Source organism: Cervus canadensis, chromosome 23, assembly GCF_019320065.1.
Source record: "Cervus canadensis isolate Bull #8, Minnesota chromosome 23, ASM1932006v1, whole genome shotgun sequence".
In the NCBI taxonomy this organism is placed as follows: domain Eukaryota; kingdom Metazoa; phylum Chordata; class Mammalia; order Artiodactyla; family Cervidae; genus Cervus; species Cervus canadensis.
The window spans coordinates 9,438,965-9,462,216 of NC_057408.1; the positions used below are offsets into that span (position 1 = coordinate 9,438,965).

At 38.9% G+C, this 23,252-nt stretch overlaps 1 protein-coding gene across 1 annotated transcript; it reads left to right on the forward strand.

Annotated features, from left to right (window-relative positions):
• The first annotated feature begins 2,746 nt into the window (after positions 1-2,746).
• On the forward strand, positions 2,747-9,490 carry LOC122425664 (dynactin-associated protein-like). The gene is made up of 4 exons (XM_043444224.1): positions 2,747-2,839; positions 3,026-3,133; positions 6,659-6,739; positions 7,566-9,490. The coding sequence occupies exons 2-4, from the start codon at positions 3,077-3,079 to the stop codon at positions 7,908-7,910; spliced, it is 483 nt and encodes a 160-aa protein (XP_043300159.1). The 5' UTR covers positions 2,747-2,839; positions 3,026-3,076; the 3' UTR covers positions 7,911-9,490.
• The last annotated feature ends 13,762 nt before the right edge of the window (positions 9,491-23,252 follow it).

Sequence of the window (23,252 nt, forward strand, 5' to 3'; positions counted from 1 at the left end):
GAAGAAAGAAAGGGTGTTGAAAAAATTTTCAAAATGACTTGCATAACATAAATTTTGTTAGAGCTTGCCAATATATTTTGGTAAGTACTTATTTTTTAACTTTTATCAAACATAGAGTAGTCTTCATATGTGGTTGATATTTATTATATAAACATCCATGTTATCACACTCAGGTCAAAATCAGAACACTTCCAGAATCCCCGGAGTCCCTTCACATGGTATTCAGCCCCAATTCTGCTTTTCTGCTTCCCCTGAGAGGTGACCACCATCATGAGTTTTACATGAGTCATTTCCTTGCTGTTGTAAAATAGAAATGTCACTTACATACATATCTCTAAATAAGATAGATTAGTTTTAATGCCTCTGATTTTTCTCACTACATTATATTTGTGAGATTCATGCATTTGATATGTCTAACAATAGTTCATTTATACATTTCATTGTATAAATGTAACACAATTTACCTGTCTATTCTGCTGTTAATGTATGTTTGGGTCATTGTTTTTTAAACTGATAAATAATGTTACTAGGAACATTTCTCTGTGTCTGTGTATTTCCTTTGGGAGCATACTAGGAAGTAGAACTGCTTCATCATTGTACACAACTGTCTTCAAGTTTACTAGATAATAAAAAATTATTTCCAAGTTATCTTGCCAATTTCTGTAACTGCCAGCAGCATATTTATTTAAAATTTCACTAGTGATTTATTCAATACGATTTCACAAGTTTTCCATTAAAACTATTGTACCTCTATTAATAGACTTATTTCTAGAGGCTTGAAAACTTCCTTTCAAGATCTCTTTAAGTTTCTAGTTTTCTGAATATTTGTTGATGATACATAAAACCATGAAATAATTACTTATACTAATACAAAATACCCAAATTATTTTTGTCTATTGATTTGTATCCACTAATGTTGCTAAACTTTTACTTATTCTAATGGGTTGCTTGTGGATTCTTTGGATTTCTATGTTTACAATCCTGATAAATGCAAATAAGAGCAGCTTTCATCCTTATAAAATTGACATCTTACTTTGTTTTTCTGACTGGGAGCTTCAGGACAATGCAGAGGAGCAGGAGTCGTCGTGGACTCCTGCCACCTTTTACTCTTCCTTTTTACCTCTCACCCCTTTACACTGAGAGTCTTTCCTTCTGTATTTCTACCGTTCTCCATTTCTTTCAGTGAATGTCTGTTGGTGGAAAACTTCCTCAAATTTTGTTTAAGTAAGAAATGGCCTTATTTTCACTTTTTACCTGAAAGACATTCTTGCCGAGCACAGTGTCCCAGCTTGCCAGGAGTTGTTTTCCAGTACATTGAAGACCATTTAAACTGTCTTCTGATTTTCACTTTTGATTTAGAGAGGTCAAAAAAGGGGCTTGCCAGGAGGCGATAATGGTAAAGAATCTGCTTGCCAAGTGGTAAAAAAAATCTGCCCGCAAATGCACGAAGTGGAAGAGACATGGGTTCGACTCCTGGGTTGGGGAAATCCTCTGGCGTAGAAAATGGCAACCCACTCCAGTATTCTTGCCTGGGAAGTCCCATGAACAGAGGAGCCTACAGTCCATGGGGTCGCAAAGAGTTGGACATGACTGAACACACACAGAGATGGAGCTTGTAATAAAGTGTAGTCGTCTATGTTTTTTAGAAAGGTAGGGAGCCAGGTCTCTGATGCTGGCTTTTCCAGGTACTCTGTCTCATTCTTCACTGCTCTGAGATTTATGCCACAGCTGAGAAGTGTGAATTTTAGTTTGAAAATCCCAAGTTCTCCAACCATTACATAATAGTGGACTCAGATCCAATCAGAGCAACACTGTGTTAATGAGACAAGATTTGTTCTGGCTATAAGGTTAAAAAAAAGAAGAAGAAGAAAGAAAAAGAAAAAAAGCAGCTGACAGTGATTTAAAGCATAAGTCATTTATTGTTTCCTTAGGGAGAAATTCAGAGATTTGGAATTCAGTTACATAACTTTTTTTTGTGTGTGAATACAGCCATTACACACAAGAAGACATGTCTGCTCTTGAACTAGGATCTTTGTAAGTTTATTAATATTTTGGAAAATTCATGCCACTAGCTGCTGTCTCCCCACCCAAAGTTGGCCTATATGAAATGCATGAATGAAAAAGATCTTAAGTCATTTTTTTCCCTAGGCTATACTGCATGCCACTTTGCCAAAGGGTCAGACTGCAGGAGCTCTCAGATTGCTCTGAAACCCCACCTCACTTTTGCACACCCTGTTGTGTACACTTGCCCTTGTGAGAAGTGGAAAAGTGCCAACGAACGTCTTTCTTTTCTGGTTCCTGCTCCTCTCAGAGATCAGGATTCATCAGAAATGGTGACAAATTCATTCCATAGCCTAAAGCCAGGTACAGGGTGCTAAGAAGCAGATGAGATTCACCGTGAATAATCCTTGATTTATGTACTTAAGAGCTACTGAAGTGTACTTTTTTCCTATTTTTATCTTTAATTCCAGCAAAAGCTATTCTAATGTTTTCTTTCCCCCTCCCTGTCTATCTCAAGAGAGCTGCTGACTTCAGCACAAAAGACTTCACTCATCATTCACCTGCATTTATCATGATCCAGTAATCTGAACATTGTCTTATTTTTGGACAGTTTTTGAAATTAGTCATCACCATAAGCCTTCTGTTTAGCCACAGAATTCTGCACTATCCATAATCAAGGAGTGGCTTTGTGGGCTTTTTTTAGAAGCGAAAACTGAATTCCTCACCTGTGAGAAATCAAGTTTCAGTAACTTTGAATAATCTTTGTGAAATAAGGAAGGCAAGGGTTTATATCTTCTCAGAATCCTTAGAGTCCTAAAGTCGAGATAATTTTCTGCAGGTTGTTTTGGGAAGGGAGCAAATTTTTTCCACTTTTTTCTCAACTAACATACATTGTGTACTTTGGGGTTGAAATTGGAAAATTTCCCAGGAAACGGATGGCTATTACTTTGCATGATCCAGATTGAATAAATACACAATTATTAATTTAGCATGAATTCAGTATTTCCTAACTTCTAATCCACAGAGTGAAAACAGATATCTTTGGAGCTCCACGGGAGATACCAACCCTTTCAGAATGGATGGCAAGCACCAGCAGCATGCTGTGGATATTGAACAACACCCGACTGAGTTGGTGAGTAGTGTACATACCTTTTTTTCCCCCTAACACATTTCCTTTATTGTCTTCTTAGTTATTTATAACAAGGGAAATATCAGCCAACATTCACTACCAAGTGGAAAATAACTGTTACAAACATTTTATCAAAGGAGATACACAGCTGGCAAATGAACACATTAAAAATGTTCAACGTGATGAACCATTTAGGGAAATGCAATCAGACCATAGTGAGATACCTCTGCACAGGTAAGATTGAGTGTACTGACCATATGAACCAAGCACAGGGAACTGGAATTATCCCATACTCTTGATGGGAATGCAAAAATCATTCACTTTGGAATATATGAAAGCATATATTCATATAAATAATTACATCTTCTTTCATATCTAACATTCTTGCTTTCTACGTTTAATATTTAACCCTCCCCCAACTGAACTTGCATTTTTTCCTAATGTTTACTATTAGAGGATGAATGGAATCTGGACGTTACTAATAGGAGTTGCAAGTATTGAGGGAGTTACGTAGTACCAATTGTAGTAACCAATTGTGCTATACCATCATTTGATAATTGTGCAATATGCTTTTTGCCTAAATTTTATATTTATATCAGAAATTTATAACAATGTATGAGTGGACAAGATTTTAGCAGATGATTTGAAGTGTTATATTGACAGCAGATATTAACATTATTGTTTATATTCATACATATTTAAATCCAATGAAAATATTTATTCTCATTGACTTACTTGTTTCTAAAGTAGAAATTTATGGAAAATGTCTCATGGTGGGGGGACTTATGCTTAAACTGTTACTCTAGGCAAATAAACATCATATTTCTTAGAACATATTAAGGGTCCCTTTCATCATTCACACAAATTCTTTCATCTTATAAATGACTAGCGACAGAAATTGAACTCAGGTTGCTCACATTTATAATCATTTCCTTACAAGATGGTACTTTTCAAAAAGCTTGAGTACTAGCTTTCTAACAAGGAGAAATGGATTTTATGATTAACTTGATGTTGCAGAACCAAGGGAAAAGTCAGATAAGATAAACATGAAGATATGATTAGGTATAAAAATTGTTTTGCAACTTGAAGGTTGTATTTGTGTTCAGTTTGGGAATCCAATATCTAGACTACCATAAACCTAATTTATAGGCTGCCTCTTACTCCATGGAAGCTGCAAAATTCCATTGCTTTAATATCATATATACATCATTTTATTTCCTTCTCCTTTCCCCACATGTCAAAAATATTTATGCAATTTATTCCATTAAGTCAAATAATTAGTTAATTATGCAAAATACTCAGTAAACCAACTTCTGAGACCATGAAAAGGAATCGTTTGGATTTCCTATTTTTTAGTAATCTGACTGGCAACCTATGACTAACCTCTTATATTCCCCGAAACAAGGGGTAGAATATTTTCTTTTAATTCTTTATGAGTTTGTTTTCTTACTTTAGAACATTTGGAAAAAACAGAAAATTACAAAAAAAAAAATTTTTTTAATCACCCATGACCCCTCTCAGAGGAAAAAGAAACTGCTAATATTTTGCTTCTTGCCCCCCATCCAATTTAATTTTATTCTTTTGATTGCTTTATTTTATCACATGAAATTTTTGTCAATTTATATTCAGAGAATCGAGAGCTTATACTACAGAAATCTTTTCTTAGAAGATGTTATTCAAGTTGTCTTTTTGCTTCTCAGTAAAGTTTTGTGGTCTTCTTTATATAAATTCTATGGCATTTTATAGGCTTAGCAATTTAATTTTTTTGTTTGTTTTTAATTGTATTTATTTATTTTTTATATTTATTTATTTTTAATTGGTTGATGGTTGTTTTACAATATTGGTTTGATTTCTGCATACATCAACATGAATTAGCCATAGGTGTACATATGTCCTATCCCTCTTGAATCTCCCTCCCACCTCCCACCCTTTCAACCCCTCTAGATTGAGGGAGCCCTCTAGATTGAGGAAGCCCTGGTCTAGAGCCCTCCTTTGAGTTCCCTGAGTCAGCAAATTTCCATTGTAGACTTAGCCATTTAAAATGCATCCCTAAACCCTCTTACACTGTTGGTGGGAATGCAAACTAGTACAGCCACTATGGAGAACAGTGTGGAGATTTCTTAAAAAAACTGGAAATAGAACTGCCATATGACCCAGCAATCCCACTTCTGGGCATACACACTGAGGAAACCAGATCTGAAAGAGACACGGGCACCCCAATGTTCATCACAGCACTGTTTATAATAGCCAGGACATGGAAGCAACCTAGATGCCCATCAGCAGACGAATGGATAACGAAGCTGTGGTACATATACACCATGGAATATTACTCAGCTGTTAAAAAAAATTCATTTGAATCAGTTCTAATGAGATGGATGAAACTGGATACCATTATACAGAGTGAAGTAAGCCAGAAAGATAAAGACCAATACAGTATACTAACGCATATATATGGAATTTTAAAAGATGGTAACGATAACCCTATATGTGAAACAGAAAAAGAGACACAGATGTACAGAACAGATTTTGGACTCTGTGGGAGAAGGTGAGGGTGGGATGTTCTGAGAGAACAGCATTGAAACGAGTATACTATCAAGGGTGAAACAGATCACCAGCCCAGGTGGGATGCATGAGACAAGTGCTCGGGCCTGGTGCACTGGGAAGACCCAGAGGGATGGGATGGGGAGGGAGGCGGGAGGGGGGATCGGGATGGGGAACACATGTAAATCCATGGCTGATTCATGTCAATGTATGGCAAAAACCACTACAATATTGTAAAGTAATTAGCCTCCAACTAATAAAAATAAATGAAAAAAAATGCATTCCTACTACCCTAAAGAGCAGTTGCTGTTACACACACACAGACCCACACATAAAACAGTGCTGCTACACATACATTTTGTACTTTTATAACCAGTCAATTTGATGAGATCTTATTATTTTTTATAGAGCATTTGGCTAATTATTTGGGATTCTGTAGGGCAACATATCATCTACAAATAATGTTAATTTCATCTTCACATTTCCATTATTTATACACACTGATGAGAACTTCTAGAAAACCAGTACCTGATATTGGTGGCAGGAGACATTCTTCTCTTCTCCTGACTCTAAAGGAATGTCTCTGAATGTTTCACTGTTAAATATTATGGTCATTGCTTGGAGATAAACATTGCTCATCACATTTGGGAGTTATTCTTCTCTTCTAGTTCTTTGGAGTTGGTATCATTTGTCTGCTTTTACCACTTTTAAATGCTGAAATGTGTTAAATGAGCAGTGAGCATTGAGATGATTATTTTCCTTCTTTGATCATTTAATATGAAAAAGTACTTGTATAATTCACATCATGAAACCGTTTATTAGAGTTTCAGATTTTCCTAGAACTTGGTCAGTTCTTCCTGGAATACAGATTGGATTCAATAATTTTTTACATGTTTTATGAATTTATGTGCCTAGATCAAATAAATTTTCTTCATCCTTAAAAATCAGGGTTGATGAATTGTTGATGTTAACATTCTTTCTCTGCAGTTACCCAGAAATCCCTATGGTTCAAACGAAGGAACACATTGTGGTTGCAGATTGCCTGTTGTGACCTTACAGCCGCAGTGGGTGAGATTTGGGGCCCAGGGGCAGTGGGGCATCTTCACTGGTCCTTTGAGGTGATGCTAAGCCAAGGTAGACAGGCTCTGCTTGGTCAGCCCCTCCGAAGGGGTCTCCTCTCCTTCAACGCCTTGCCTGTCCTTTGATGGCTCTGTGCTTCTCGGGCGCCCCCCCACCCCCGTAACTCCACAAGCTCCGGGCAATGCGGGGGACCTGCTGGCCCAGTAATTTATCAGTACTGTAGTCTATTCCTATAAGATCCTGCTCCATACCAGAGCTGGTCGTTTTTTCTATTTTGATGTCTAAGTTCAGCGAACTTTGTTTTGTTTATGTTTAAGAGATCAAAAATGTATTTAATGAATCATTTTCTAGTTACCAAATCTCAGAATGTCATTTGAAAATGGGAGATGACAGTGAGCCAAATACCTGTCACTTTCCATCACTCCAAGATAACCAGTCTCCATGTTCTGATGGGCCTTCGGTTTTTCCCTCCAGGATGTCTAATTAGATAATTTAATTTATACTGTAAGTATAGTAGCTGATATGAGGTCATCATGTGATTTATTCCTGAGGCAACCTATTTGCATTTAAGGTGACACCTTTATTGCTTTAGTGCAAAGGGTTAACTAAGAGGGGACATTTTGTCCTTACGCACTTACGGACAAGGTGTGTGTATGTATATGTGTGTGTGAGAGAGAGAGAGAGGATAAATTTATTCATTTAAATTATAGCATTTAAAGTAATGAAAAAAACTAGCCATATTCTAATGGAAATCGCTTACCTAGGTTACCACTGTGTTCTTGCTGAAACGTTCACTTTTCATAACCCTGTGCAGGCAGCAGCAAAGCCATGGTCGCCCTGGAAAACATTCCTGCTGTGTCTCCTGGCCTGTCTCATTGCCACAGCCCTTGTTGTTCTGCTCTTCTATTTTGTCCACTTGGGCAAGCCCGCGGCCGGCACCACCATCGTCATTCATGCCGACGGCAAGTCCAGTCATGTCACCTGCATTCCTGGTGCTGCCCCATCTCCGGGCCCATCCTCCCTGCCTGTATCTCAGAGCGCTCTGCCTCCTACCCCGGGGACCAACCACAGCTCCTCTACCCCGGGGCTCCCAACTCCTATGGAGACGACAATGAGCTCAACGTTGGTCCACGAAGTTGAAATTGAAGATGAAGAATGATATTTGGGGGGTGTCTTCAGCCCTCCTCAAGCCAGACCCACCCACTGATCCTGAATGAAGCATGTCCAAGGTATTCTCCCCTCCAGCCGAGAGGTTCCAAAGCATTTAGCTTTACGAGACTTGCCCTCTTGCTCAGTCATTTGCTGTGTTCCATATGAGAATGATACCAGTGTTCTCAGTCAAGGACCCTCAAGTCTTCAAATGATTGGAAAAGAAAAATTTCAACTGAGCTCAGTTGATTCATCCTGGCTAGGGCCCAGAGTCTCTTTTCATCCTGTAAAACCCATCTTAATTTCATTAATGAGGATTTCAACTGCTGGAGAAGCTGCCTGCCTCCTGTATGTTGGCTCTCAAGCCACTATTTACCCTCAGTTATTGATTATTTCCCAATCTCATACACTTGACTCTTTTCGGTATTTATATTCCAATAGGGAGATAAGGAAGTGTTCAATTAATGTGGTTAACGAACATAAATTATTAGGGAACTATTCATCATTACAGAAGTTTTCCTACTATTGGGGGGAAAGGAGGGCTGATCAATGAGGTTAGAAATGATAAAGATAGGTTTCAGAGGAGGGCTGAAAGTTAAACAAAGGTGGAAGTTTAAGGGGAGATCATTAAAACAGAAAATGAGAGGGCTAAGGGGATTTGATGGATTTAAAATCCAAAACATACTTAGAAACACTTCAAATGTAACAAATGGTGTCTTTTCTCTATACTTTTTTCTGATAGTGTCAATATTATTTTCTGTACTTGATATTTTGCTTAAAGTATTATAACCTGCTGCTTATAAAATTTGAACTTTTATATTGTCTTATACTTTGTAACTTTGAGGGCACATGGTTTATAATTTGGTGTGAAATACAAGACCCTTGTTCAATGTTACTTGTATTTTGAGTGTTTAACACTCACTAGAAACATAAACACTTTATTTTGGAGACTTTGGGGTTAAAAATCAACCTGCCCATTCCATCCTCAACCTCCAAACTCCACAAAAGAGGAAGACTGGTGAGAGAAGGCAGCTCCTGTTCAAAGACTCAGACCCTACGGGAGGCAGTAGACCCAGGATGTCTTTGGCACAGCATCGGAGGTTCTAAATAGGTTCCAAAAGCATTAAAAGATTTTATGTTATCTGCCATTCTAGGTTCATTTGCTGTAGCCAATAATAGAACATGTAAATTACACAAACCTTGGGGCTTTATTGAGTAATTAGGCTCTGCCCAAGAAAAATTAAAAATGTGGTCATTCTCTAGGTAATTGTTATTTTAGGGCAGCTAGCATTATTTCTCAGACACAGGGAAATGTAAAAATTTGAGTCTTTGAAAAGTTTTTCAGTTTACAAACATTATTTGATAAGAGAATTTAAGAATGATAAAAGGCATTATATAAATTTTAGAAATTTCACAAAGCTCTAGAGGAGATTAATGGGCAAAAAGGAGAAAGTGCGCATGCATTTCTCCCTTGTAGAGTTTTTTTTTAATTAGAGGACAATTGCTTTACAATGTTGTGCTGGTTTCTGCCGTAGGACAAGGTGAATCAGCCATGAGTATTTATTTATATGTGTGTGTACTTAGGTGTTTAGTCACGTCTGACTCTTTGCGAGGCCGTGCACTGTAGCCCACCAGGCTCCTCTGTCCATTCTCCAGGCAAGAATACTGGAGTGGGTCGCCCTGCCCTTCTCCGGAGGATCTTCCCAACCCGGGGACTGAACCTGGGTCTCCTGCGTTGCAAGCAGGTTCTTCACCATCTGAGCTTCAGGGGGGTCCTATTTATACTGATCCCGTCCCTCTTTAGCCTCCGTCCCACCCACTCCTCCAGGCGGTCACAGAGCACCGAGCGGAGCGCCCCACGGCACACAGCAGCTTCCCACTAGCTCTCCGCTTTACACGCGGTGGTGTATCTATGTCACCGCTACTCTCTGCATTCACCCCACCCTCCCCTTCTTCCACCGTGTCCACAAGTCCATCCCCTATGTCCGCATCTCTATTCCTGCCCTGTAAATAGCTTCAGCAGTACCATTCCCCCCCGATTCCATATAAATGTGTTAATGTATGATATTTGTTTTTCTCTTTCTGACTTAACTTCAGTCTGTATAACAGGCTCTTGGTTCATCCACCTCAGTTTAACTGACTCACATTCATTCCTTTTACTGGCTGCTAGTAGAGTTTTAAATCAATTCATTTCTATTGTGTTTTTGATTTATATGCTTGTGAAGAAGAAAGATCAAATTCCCTAGTTTCAAATGTACTTCCTTATATGATTTAAATTTTGCTTTGCAATATAAAAGAAAAAAAACCTTTTAATAGAAAGATCTTAGAATGTACCATTAATAAAAAATTTAAATGAAAATTTCATATCCTAGAAGCCATTTGAAATAGCTAGATGTGATTAAAAAAAAGCTGTTCTTTTCTTCCTTTGCTGTTTAAGATTATATAGGATGCACTATGGTAAAACGGGGAGGATAACTTCATTGTGTTTAAGGAATATGCTCCTAGCAATGAATTTCCTATGTTAAATATTGGAGGATATTGTAATAAGGGTTATCTGAGATCATCAGATTTCTGTGCTTTATAAAACGGGGTTGTGAATGAGCTCTCAGACTCATGTATTGCTTTAGACTTCTACAGTTTAATAAAATCTCTTTTTAGATTAATTTTTATTGGGGGATAGCTGCTTTGCAATGTTGTGTTAGTTTCTGCTGCACAGAAAAGTGAGTCAGTTGCACACACATCCCCGCCTTCTTGGATTTCCTCCCCACTTATGTTACTAGGGAGCGCCGAGGAGAGTCAGTCTACCAGGGATCAGTACCCAGCTGTCGTGTCCAACTCTTTGCAACTCCATGGACTGTAGCCTGCCGGGTGGGTTGCCAGTTCCTTCTCCAGGGGATCTTTCCGACTCAGGGATCGAATCCACGTGTCCGCATCTCCTGCATTGGCAGGAGGATTCTTTACCACTGAGCCACCAGGAAAGCCCTCAGTGGGGTCTCCTGTGTGAAACAGCAGATTTTCATTAGTTATCTGTTTTAGGCCTAGCAGTGAATATTTGTCAATCCCAATCTCTCAGTTTATTCCCTGCTTTCCCCTTGTTAACAGTAAATTTGTTATCTAATCTTTGTCTCTCTGTCTGTTTTGCCAGTAAGTTCCTCTGTACCACTTTTCAGGATTCCACCTATAAGCCATATTAGTAAAATCTTAAAGTATTAAGCAGCGTTGTGGAAAATGTCTTCACCATTTAAGACACATTACTCAGATTAAAATTTTTCAAAGTACTATGAAAATACTGAAGTGTGCTTATTCAATAAGAATGTAATCATCCATTATAATGATTTATTCAGTAAGTATTAAAACCATATATTTCTAATATTTATTATTTCAAAAATTTATTCACTGTATTGAATGACAATAATATATTTTAAAATAGTCAGGAAATTCTCTACTTAAAACATCTTCTACTAGAAATTTTCAGGTCCATTATTTATTCATAAATGCGAAGTAATCCTTGTGGGATTAAAATGTTAAGTTTTCAAATGCACTTCACCAAATAAACCTGCGATTAAATTTCTTTGGATGCTTTACTAAGAAAATGCCCTATTGGGCATTTTGTTTCCAAAATAAGTCCATTTACTTATACTGAAAATCCACTTTAATAGGTAAAATCAACTTTACGCCATAATGATGTTCACAATTATTTTAGGAAAAGCTTTCAGAAGTTACACCGTGTTAGTCATTCACTTTGATACTGTGCAATTTCAAAAGCTTTTGAACTTCAGAACCACCTCTACTTTGAAACAAATTATTATTTGTGAACTTTCATTTGCTTAGTCTTTAAGTTCTTTAATAATCTCCTAAGCATCTCATAATTGCCATTAGAGTGATAGACATCTAATACCGGTGTTATGATCAAGTCAAACATGTTTCTACTTTGTCATATCTTTTGTTAACTTTTACTATGGCATCCAGAGGGCCTTTTCCAAGTTCTGTAGGAATCTCTCTTTGTCATCCAAGGTGGTCCTTACCTTCAACGACAATTTCATCAGACCTGGTTCATTTCTAAGAGGGAAGTCCTCAGCTCGAAAGGATTCCTTTTGCTAGGAAAGGAAGAGCAGAGTGATTAACCAGTGTCCCTAGCCTTTGGGCACTGTACAAAGTTCCCACTTCAATGTCATCCGACCTAGACGGGCAAAACTAAGAAATGAAGAAATAACCAGTAATAAGAAAGAAAAGCAGGGGCCATGCATCAAGAACCCTTGTGGCTCCCAGAGACGTGATGGAACTGGAAGGATCTATGGTAAGTGAAATAAGCCAGAGGCAATTATTACATGATCTCACTTATTGAGGAATATATAAAGAGCTGAAATCATAGAGTAGAAAGGTGGTTACCAGGGGCAGGCGAGTAGGAGGGAGTTGGGAAAATAGAGAGGAGCTGGTCAAAGAGTACAAACTTCTAGTTTGAAGATGCTAAATTCTGGGGCTTAGTGATTATGGTTAGTATTACTGTATTATATACTTGAAATTTACTGAGAGACATCTTAAGTGGTAATTATGTGACTTGAGAGATGTGTTAGCTAAGCTATATTGGTAATCATTTTGTAATATATAAATGTATCAAATCAACATGTACATCTTAAATGTATACAATGTTATATACCTCAAAAAGTAGGGTGAAAGAAAGAAAGAAAGAAAATAATTGTTCACAACCACTAATGTCATCTTTTCCAGAAGTAGAGTAGATGTGTTTGCTCTGAAGTACCTGTAGTTTGAGTTTAAAAAATACTGTAAATACAGATACTTCTGCATCAGTTGTATGTTTCTATACTTGCCACTGTCCTAAATGGAAGATATGGGCTTATGTTACAGATAGAACAAGAAGCCCCAAATTATTGTTTACTATTTACTACACAAAGGACTCTTGTATCAGTTGATAAAAAATTCAACTGTAAGTCACAGATGTTCCTAAATAATAATGCAGTTGCAGAAAAATAATATATAAAAGCTTCTCTCTAATATACACCAGAAGACTAAAGGTAGCTTTTGAAAAAGTAATTTTTTGGTCACAAGAGACCTGGACTCCTGTATCTCACTGTTCCACATCCTTGACATCTGGCTTCTATTTCACAGTTTAAAATGGCTGCTTAAGCTCCAGTCATTACGTCAACATTCTAGTCAACAGAAAAAAAGAGGGATGAAGGGCTTAAGCCCTCCCTCTAAGAATACTTCTCAGAATTTGCATACAATAATTTTTATTATGTCCCATTGTCAGAAATTAGTCATGCAGCCACATACAGCTGTCAGAAAGAGGAGAGATGCAATGATTATTCTGGGTGTTTGTGTGACTAGGTAAAACTGATGGTTCTATTTATAAGGAAAACAAAGAGAATAGATTTTAGGGCCCAACCCAGAGTCTCTGTCCCAGAACTAAAGCCAAACATTGTTAGATGAAGAGATGAACATTTCACTCCAAATTCCTAATCCCTTTAGGAGCCCCACGTACTCTTTAATACTCTTATTTAATTGCAAAATTCTAACACTGTCTAATAATTGTGAGTCAGATGTGGGCAATTACAGTGTCAGAGTGAGCTGCCCCAGCTGCCAGCCCCTCTGGCGGAGGAGTCAAGTCTCCAGGAGTTCGGTGCAAACAGGAGAGCACCAAGAGCCCGTCCTGGGAGGAGGGAGGTCACGCGTGATGCTTTGGTGTATCTTCTCAGAGCCCAGGCCAGGGTCGGACAGAGAACCTACAGAGCAAGCTTTGATGAATTAAATCACTGATTGCATCCCAGAGACACCGCGCAGAAAGGGTCTGTGGAGATTATCCAGTGCAAACTCCTCACTTTCGAGAGAAAGGACCGGAAGTTCGAGTAAAGCTTGGCGGGTGCTGGGTGTGTGCAGGTATCCTGTCGAGGACTTTAACTGTGTTATCTCGCAGGGCGGCGTATTAGTGTCAAAGCTGAGGTTGCCTGAACGAAGATCTGGGGTTCCTCGCTAACGTGAAACTTTTCACTTTACATTTTCTCACTTCCATCTTGATTGGCTTCCTGCATGTACTAATGTGTTGAATTCCCATTTTATTAATAGTGCCTCATTTTTATGTACTTTTATTTCCAGTTGGAAGAGAGAAAAGAATGATGCCACTTTGTTCTTTGTATTTTCTGCGTCATATCTGCACTTTTACTTTTCATTTTCCCCAAGAACCAGGTTTTCTTCTTTCCAGGTCACAAAGGGGTTTATGTTTCTCTATAATGTAGTATTAGAGTAGTTAAAATGTAGAAAGTCTAAAACTAGGCAACCAGGACTTGAAACCTAGTTCTCTCACTTACTATGTGACCTTTGGCAAGTTACCTACCCCTCTGTGTCAGTTTTCTCATCTAAAATGTGGAGACAAAAAAGACCATTTACTGTGGAAGTCTATTGTAAAGAGTGAATGGGTTAAAAATTGTAAAACATCCTGGCAATGTTTGATAGACGTTATCTGAGAATAATGGTGACTTCTTAACTCAAAGATGGTATTCCCTTGCCACCTAGCATGTTTTTGGCCTTCTATCCTCCTTTAGCAAATAATTTATTAAAAAACTTGCAATGAGTATTGACACTTAACTAAGAAAAATGTTACAGGATCGTTGAAGCTTCTGACTAAGTATGATGACTCAAAGCTCAAAGCTAAAAAAAAAAATAAACCTCAAAAAAACTAAAAAAACCTTAAAAAAAAAAAAAAACCTCAAAGCTCAAAGGTAGTAGAGATTAAGAGTTGAGTGAAATAAAAATTACAGTGCATGGAGAAAAACCCTGCAACAATTGGAGGTGAAGGTCAGGTGGGAAATAAAAGGATTCACCTTCACTCCTGCTAAAGCAACAGGGTGAATGTGCTGTCAGCTGACTAAGAAAATTACACTTCTCTGTAAAGTGAAAAATAGTTTTAAAAACAAAGTTAGCTATTTTTTATTTTTAATGGGAACCAGTGAGGACCATCTTAGTTCAGAAAATTAAGATTTAATATTTAGAAACTCTTTTAGTGAATGAAATTCATGTTTGTATATTTTGGTTTATATAGTACTTTGTCTTCTCATAGATTGTTTCCCCCAAGGACATCCTAGTAATGTACATACATTTTAACCTATTGCTGTTGACAAAGAGGCTAGATTATGCTGGTCTCTGGGGGTGATTCAGGGCAGGCAGTTAAATTCAGATGCTTCTATAAGTCTCTCTCATAGCTCTCAGGGAAAGAGTTCTTACCAGGCTAGAATTTCTCATGAGAGGCTGACTTCCAATAAATTGAGAAGATTCTTCCAAAGGTTGAAAATTGGTAAATGACAGAGCAAGGCTTTCATCCTGTCTTTGAGGGTCCATGTGCAGAATGTGAGAGGTAAAACTTGGACTGGGGCATTTCATTTTCTACTTTGCTCTAGTTGGCAAAGCCCCAAACAATAGCCAGCAGATACTGGAACACAACTATAGTCCATTTTGTGGCCATATTGACTTTCCCCAGGAAATTTTGATAAATGCCTCTGGTTAGGAACCATTACTTCAAGCCTAGGTATGTATGAGAATGGGCTTCCCAGGTGTCTCTGTGGTAAAGAATCCACCTGCAATGCAGGAGACATGGGTTTGATCCCTGGTCAGAGAAGATCCCCTGGAAAAGGAAATGGCAACTCACTTCAGTATTCTGGCTTGGGAAATCCCATGGTCAGAGGAGCCTGGCGAATCTACAGTCCAGGGGGTTGCAACCAGTCGGACATGACTGAGTGACTAATTAACAACAACAAATGTATGAGACTAGCTCTGGTGGAATAGCTGAAAATCACTTAGACTTAAAGGGGTCTGTGGCTTCCCTGGTGGCTCAGTGGTAAAGAGCCTGCCTGCGGCGCAGGAGACACGAATTCAATCCCTGAGTCGGGAAGATGCCCTGGAGAAGCAAATGGCAGCCCACTTCAGTATTTTTACCTGGAGAATCCCATGGACAGAGGAGCCTGGTGGGCTACAGTCCATGGGGTCACAGAGTCGGAAATGACTAAGCAACTAAACAGCAACAAAAGGGGTCTGTACTTGACATCACTACTCGTCACCATCTTCAAGAAAGCTTGTTTTGCTGCCCAGGGGAATATGAAGTGCCAGTCTATTTCACCAGAACTTTCCTTCTCTGGGACACCAGGCACTATACTTTTTCCAAGACCTAGATTTTTACAACACTGATGACAATTTTCATTTGGTTGGCCATATGTTTATCACATTAAGGACAAAGAACATTAAAAAATTATCTCCATTCCCAAAGAATTTTAGTCTGGGGTGAAAAATGGAAGTACCCAGTATCTGTAGGATCAAAGTGGTAAAGCTCAGGGCTCTACGGATTTGCAGACAATCTCTTCTGAGGAAATTAGTGAAGACTTCATGGAAGAGGCAGCGCTTAAGTTGAGACATGAAAAATGTTTAGGACTTGGAGTTATTGAAAAAAGTCTATTTGATTTCTAATCTAAATGAGGTGTTCATTGTGAAAAACCAAATTGGAGAGTTTAAAGAAGAAGGTGAGAACAGAGGGGAAAAAAAATCACCTGTTTTCTCAGCACCAGAAGCAACTGCTTCCCCTCCTTTCTTTTCTGCATTTTATCAATAAAATACTTGAAACCATATAAAACCATATGACATTTTCATCATATTTATCAAGATTTTTTTAAAAAGTTCAGTCTTTAGCTCAGTAGTTTTACTTATATAATCAATAAAGGTTATAATTAGGAATGCAGATAAAGACTCATGAACAAAGGTATTCTCCATAGCATTTAAAATATATTTATGTATATAAAGTGTATATATATATATAAATATATATTTATATATAAATATATTAAAATATATAAATATATAAAAATATATTTATAATATGATATGATTTTATATATATCATAGAATTATATATAATATATAAAATTATATATCTATATAAATGTATATTTATATATTTATTTTTATATTTATATATAATTATATATCATATATAATATATTAAAATATTAATATAATAAAACATTAATTAAAATATATAAATATAAATATATTTGTATATTATATATAATATATATAATTATATATAATATATATTTTAATATAAAATTATATATAATACAATATAATTTTAATATAATATAATTATAATATAATACAATATACTATATATATATATATGTATATATATATACACTTGGCTGCACTGGATCTTAGTTGCAGCTCTAGGAGCCTTTGTGGCAGCATGTGGGATCTAGCTCCCTGACCAGGGATTGAACCTGAGCCCCCTTCATTGGGAGCACAGAGTCTTAGCCCCTAGACCTCCAGGGAGGTCCCTTCATAGCATTTTTATAAATAGGAAAAGGTACGAAAACAATCTAAGAACTCCCACAAGAGGAGATGATTAAGAATGACCAACGGGATATTTTTCTGAGGCGGTGGGACTCTCCTTGGACAGGACATGTTGATAATAAGCCCCCTGAAACTGGAAAGTACAGGAGGTGAGGATGGGGGTGTACAGTAGTGTAATATACAATGAGCTATGAGGGCATGTAAAGCACAATGGTGCCTCTGCTGTTTCCGGGACTCACAGATTGACACCGTAATTTGGGCTTTAAGAAGCATGCGTGTAAGCCATTTTGCTCTCTTCTGCCATTTATGGGACCATCTGCCTGTAAAAGGTTGCCTGTCACCAGGACAGGAAAGAAAACAAAAGAGACGTGAGTTGAGCAATCCAAGTGCTGACTAAGGTGCCCGAGGGCCTGCATGCCCGGCTGAGCAGAGGAAACCCACACCCTTCCCAGGGCTTCTGAATCCCTCCAACACCGCAGTGTCTCTCCAGCATGGCTCCCACCCTCTCTTAGCAACAGCTGCCACGCTGGTCTTCCTTTGGTACTTCGCACTCTCTAAGATCTTTCCTACCTCAAGGCATCCGTCTATGCTTGATGGCCCTCCTGTCTGGAGTGCTCTTTTCCTACTCAAGAGGTTCAGTTCAGTTCAGTTGCTCAGTCGTGTCTGACTCTTTGCCACCCCATGAACCACAGCAGGCCAGGCCTTCCTGTCAACTCAAGTGGTTACTTGCTACTTATTCTTCAAAAAGGTGTTTCCTGACCCTAAAATCCAAGTCCTATCCCTTGTTGTTGTTAAGTCACCAAGTCATGTCCAACTCTTTGAGACCCCATGGCCTGCAGCACACCAGGCAGCTCTGTCCCTCAACCTTCTTCTGAGTTTGCCCAAACTCATGTCCATTGAGTCGGTGATGCCATCCGATCATCTCATCCTCTGTCACCCTCTTCTTCACCCCTATCTCTTAGTCATATTCTTTCATGATGCCCTGATTTTTAATCTTTGCAGCGGTTAGTGCAGAGCAGTAATTTGATCTTTGCAGCGTGTGTTGTTTAAAGTTTATGTTCTGCCTAGACTGTCAGCTTCACGATGGTTACTTGTTCTCAGGGCCTATCAGAGACTCTGGACCCTAGGGAGCTCTCGGGTGTTTGTGCCAAGGAAGAAGGAACAGGGAACAATAGGCAGCATTTAATGGAGGTTCACAAGGTGCTCTATTTTAAGAAGCTTCAGATGTGTAAGGTTCTCACATAACAACATAGGAAGTGAGGATTATTATTATTCTCATCTTACAGATGACGATGCTGTGCAATAGATAATTTAAGCAACACATGTAGTATCTTCTGGCCAGATATGTGGAAAAGCAATGATTCCAACTGGAGCAACCCAGCTCCAGGGACAAGGCTCCTTTTTTTTTTCTTTTATTTTTTAAAATATTCAGCTATTAAGTTGGCCAAAAAAATTCATTCGAGTTTTTTCATAAGGTCTTATGAAAAACTTGAACAAACTTTTTGGGCAACCCAATATTACTGACTATAAAATTATAAGATATTGAAAGTAAATACTGGGGTAATTGACAAGCACATGGTGAAGGGGTCCCACTCACCTAGTGAATTAACAGGTCCGTCACCTGACAAATCTTTCTATTCTTTCTTTTTTGATGTGAACTTTTAAGGTCTACTCCCGTGGCAAATTTCAATGATGCAATACAGTGTTATCAATTATAGGCACCATGTTTTACATTAGCTCTTTATGTCTTCTTCATCTGACAGCTAAAAATTTGCATTCTTTTACCAACCTGCCCCTATCTCTCCCATCCCTCAGCCCTGGCAAGCACTTTTCTACTCTGTTTCTATGGGTTTGACTTTTATTTCTTTCTTTCTCTCTCTGTAAGATTTCACATGTAAATGACAGCATCCAATGCAGTGTTTGTCTTTTTCTGTCTGGATCGTTTCTTTTAGCATAATACCCTCGAGATCCATCCATGTTGTGGCAAATGGCAGGATTTTCTTCTTTGTCATGCTGAATAATATTCCACGGTATGTATACAATATTTTCTTTATCTATTCTACATCATGACTTTCCTCATTCCAGGCTCAACTCAGAATTTTCACTCCGAATTGTTTGTGAAGAGTAACTCTACTAGTTTCCTGTTGCCACTGTAAAAGCTGCTACAAACTTGGCAGTTTAAGACAGCATGCGTTTATTCTCTGAAGTCCAAAATGAGTGTCACAGGGCTAAAATGAAGGTGTTGGCAGGGCTGGTTCCTTCTGGAAGGTCTAGGGGCGCACCCATGCCTTGCCTTTTCCAGCCTCTAAAGGTCTCCAGCACAGGGCTGTGTCGTTCCATTTTAGTTTCTGGAGTCATATCACCTCCTTCCCAGCTCCTACCTCCCTTTTACAAGGACCCTTATGTTTACACCAGTCCACCAGATAATCTAGCACATTCTCCTCATCCCAAAATTCTTATCTTAATCCTGTCTACAAAGTCCTTTTTTTTGCCATGTAAGGTTACATGCTTGCAGGCTCTGGGAATTAAGACAGGCTTTGGGGAGCCCGTAGTTCAGCCTCTCAGGGCACCAAAGAGCACTTTGTGTATGTAATTCAGTCTGAGCAAGCCTTTGTTTCTGACTCTCAAAGGAGGCCACTAAAGTTGCAGATGAGAGGAACTTCCCCGGCCGTCCAGTGGTTAAAAAGCCAGGCTTCCAATGCAGAGGGCACCTGATCCCAGGTTGGGGAGCTAGAATCCTGCATGCTGCACTGCAGAACCAAAAAAAAAAGAAAAAAAACTATAATTGAAGGTGGGAGAAATCCTTTCTCCATGTCCCTCTTGGACGTTTTGGCGTTTGTGCTATAGCTAAGAAGTTTCCTCCATTCCGGCTGACACATGCACAGACAGGTCCTAGAGTCAGCAAAGCCCTGAAGCCACCCACCCGGGAGATTTTCATGCGACTGTGTGTGTTTCAGTCCCGTCCCAGCGGCCTCCTGGCTTGGGCTCATCTGCCCTCACTGCCCCCCCTGAAACTGGGCCAGACAGCCACGGTCTCCTGGAGGAGCCCCGAGTCACGGTGGCCTCTTCAGGTACCACCTCCAAATGCGGGCAAGGCTCTTTCCCACTGGCTCGGATACAAACGCGCAGAGAATTTTCTCAGCCCGATATTCACTCCTAGAGCAGGAGAGAAAGGAGAAAAGACGAGAAGAAGCAGAAAAAGGCACCAGGCACTGCTAAGACTCATCCCTCCAGAGACCTGACTCTGTGGCCACTCTGCTCTTCACTACAGGATGGAAGGAAATGGGAGACCCGAGAGGGCTATTTCTTTATCTGTTTAATGGGCGCATCAGGTTCCAGAAACTTGGGGTTCATTCCAAATATGCAAAATTTGCATGACACAGGTATTATAATAACAATAAGTTGTTAGTGACATCAACTATAAATCTAAATACATTGACAAAATGACAAATGTCTGTCCTATAATTCCAGTTAAAAAGGAAGGGGGACAACCATGGAGTGGTGGGCTGGGAAGGGTCTAGCCACCTCCAGGGAATTCTGGGGGCTCCCACTAGGCCCCCAGGGAAGGGTCTGCAGAAAGACGAGGGCCCCAGGGCTAACCAGGGTCACCATCCTGTCCCCTCAGGGCCTGCATCATTAGCAGTTCCTCAGTGGGCATGCCTCAAGGGCTTATATTCATCCAGTCGCCTTGGGAAGTGGGCTGAAGGTGAGCGCTCTGATTCCTAGCTCTGGTAAATTGGCATTAAGGTTCATAAGAAAATCCTTTTCATCTCTGTAATTTTCACTGGGTAAAGAAAAACACCATGTGTCATGTACACACTGCTATATTTAAAATGGATAACCAACAAAGACCTATTGTACAGCACATAGAACTCTGCTCAGTGTTATGTGGCAGCCAGGATGGGAGCGGGGTTTGGGGGAGAATGAACACATGTATATGTACGGCTGAGTCCCTTTGCTGTCTGCCTGAAACTGTCACAACATTAACTGGCTACACACCAATACAAAATAAAAGTTCAAAGTCTGGGCGGGTGGGGGGAGAAGGGAACAGGGATAAGAAGTCTTTGCAAACTGATGAAAGTAAAACTTTTTTGAAAAAAAACATGGAAGGGTCCAGTGGTTTTATGAATTTTGTGATTGTGTCTTTTTAAAAGATGATAGAAAATGTTTCTTGATATTCACCAGGAATTAATATCAGGAAATTTGGAATTAATGTCACCAAATAAATAGTCCACAGCTTGGCCTCACTACTGGAACTATGAGTTTTCTATGGACAACTTTCTTTTCTCTTGGAGGATGCCTATCCAAGAAAAAAAGGAAACTGTGGAAGTTGTGTGCCTTCTTTATAGGCACCAGCTTTCAGCCTGTGTGAACACATGTCAGACTACTATAGTCACTTCAGAGCTAGTAATTCATCCAAAATCTACAAGTTCCCTTTAGTGAAATCATAATGGTATTCATTTGCAAAAAGCACTTGAAGAAAAAGAATAAACTTTCTGAACAACACAGGTAGTCAAATCAAGGAATTGTAAATAGAATTGAGCTTTCCTAAACAATGCTAATAACCAATATCTAAGTTGTTAGTCACTCAGTCATGTCTGACTCTGTGATCCCATGGACTCTAGCCCGCCAGGGTCCTCTGTCCATGGAATTCTCTAGGCAAGAACACTGGAGTAGGTGGCCAGGCCAGGCCTTTCTGACCCAGATATTGAACCTAGGTCTTCTGCATTGCAGGCAGATTCTTTACCATCTGAGCCTCCAGGGAAACCCATTCAAGTTCAGTAATGGAATCTGCTTGCTGAACATTTATCATATATCTCACCGAGAAGATCTAGTCAAATTAGAATAAATTTGCCCAGATTCTGTGAGAAAAAAAAATTCCAACACTAAACCTTAAACTATAAAACCAAAAGTTAGAGAATTTGAAGTAAAGTACTTACTGGTTCTTCCTGGACATACCTTCTAACCTATTGCTAATGAACTCTGGTCAAGTGGAAGTCACTAGTTCATTTTCCCCTTTCTCCCTTTTTTCCCCCAACTATATTATATATTATCCATGATCACTGATTTCTTTTTAAAGCATAATTGTTTCACAAAGAAAAAGTTACTGTTAAAAAAAACACCCCAAAACATAGATGTTGGCAAATAACACACACGTCTGCCTCAGAGTATAGGCAGGCCTACATAAATGATGGTTCTACATCCATGGATGTAACCAACCAGGAATTGGAAAAAAAAAAAAGTATATATATATACATATATATATATATATATATATATATTTATTTATTTATTTATAGCCACCCCCGTGTTCCCCAAGAGAGAGCAAACCCAGGGCACTGCAGCAAAAGTGCCAAGTTCTAACCACTGTTCCACCAGGGAATTAAAAAAATAGTTTGAGAAAAAACCCCAAAACTTACAGAAACAAAAACCTGAATTTGCTGCATACTGGCAGCTATTTATATAGCATTTACATTATATTTGTAACTATTTAACAGTAACTTATTTGCAGAGTACATGAGAAATGCCGGGCTGGATGAGGCACAAGCTGGAATGGAGATTGCCAGGAGAAATATCAATAACCTCAGATATGCAGATGACTCCACCCTTATGGCAGAAAGCGAAGAGAAACTAAAGAGTCTCTTGATAAAGGTGAAAGAGGAGAGTGAAAAAGCTGGCTTAAAACTCAGCAATCAAAAAACTAAGACCAAGGCATCTGGTCCCATCACTTTATGACAGATAGACACAGAAACAGTGGAAATAGTGAGAGACTATTTTCTTGGGCTCCAAAATCACTGCAGATGGTGACTGCAGCCATGAATTAAAAGACGCTTGCTCCTTGGAAGAAAAGCTATGACCAACCTAGACAGCATGTTAAAAAGCAGAGATATTACTTTGCCAATAAAGGTCCATCTAGTCAAAGCTATGATTTTTCCAGTAGTCATGTATGGATGTGAGAGTTGGACTATAAAGAAAGCTGAGCACAGAAGAATTGATGCTTTTG

Excerpts from the sequence above, each read along its gene's own strand:
- LOC122425664 (XM_043444224.1), top strand. The coding sequence starts at position 3,077 with ATGGATGGCAAGCACCAGCAGCATGCTGTGGATATTGAACAACACCCG. Across the intron at positions 3,134-6,658 it reads AACAACACCCGACTGAGTTG|TTACCCAGAAATCCCTATGG; the intron begins GTGAGTAGTGTA and ends CTTTCTCTGCAG. Across the intron at positions 6,740-7,565 it reads TGACCTTACAGCCGCAGTGG|GCAGCAGCAAAGCCATGGTC; the intron begins GTGAGATTTGGG and ends AACCCTGTGCAG.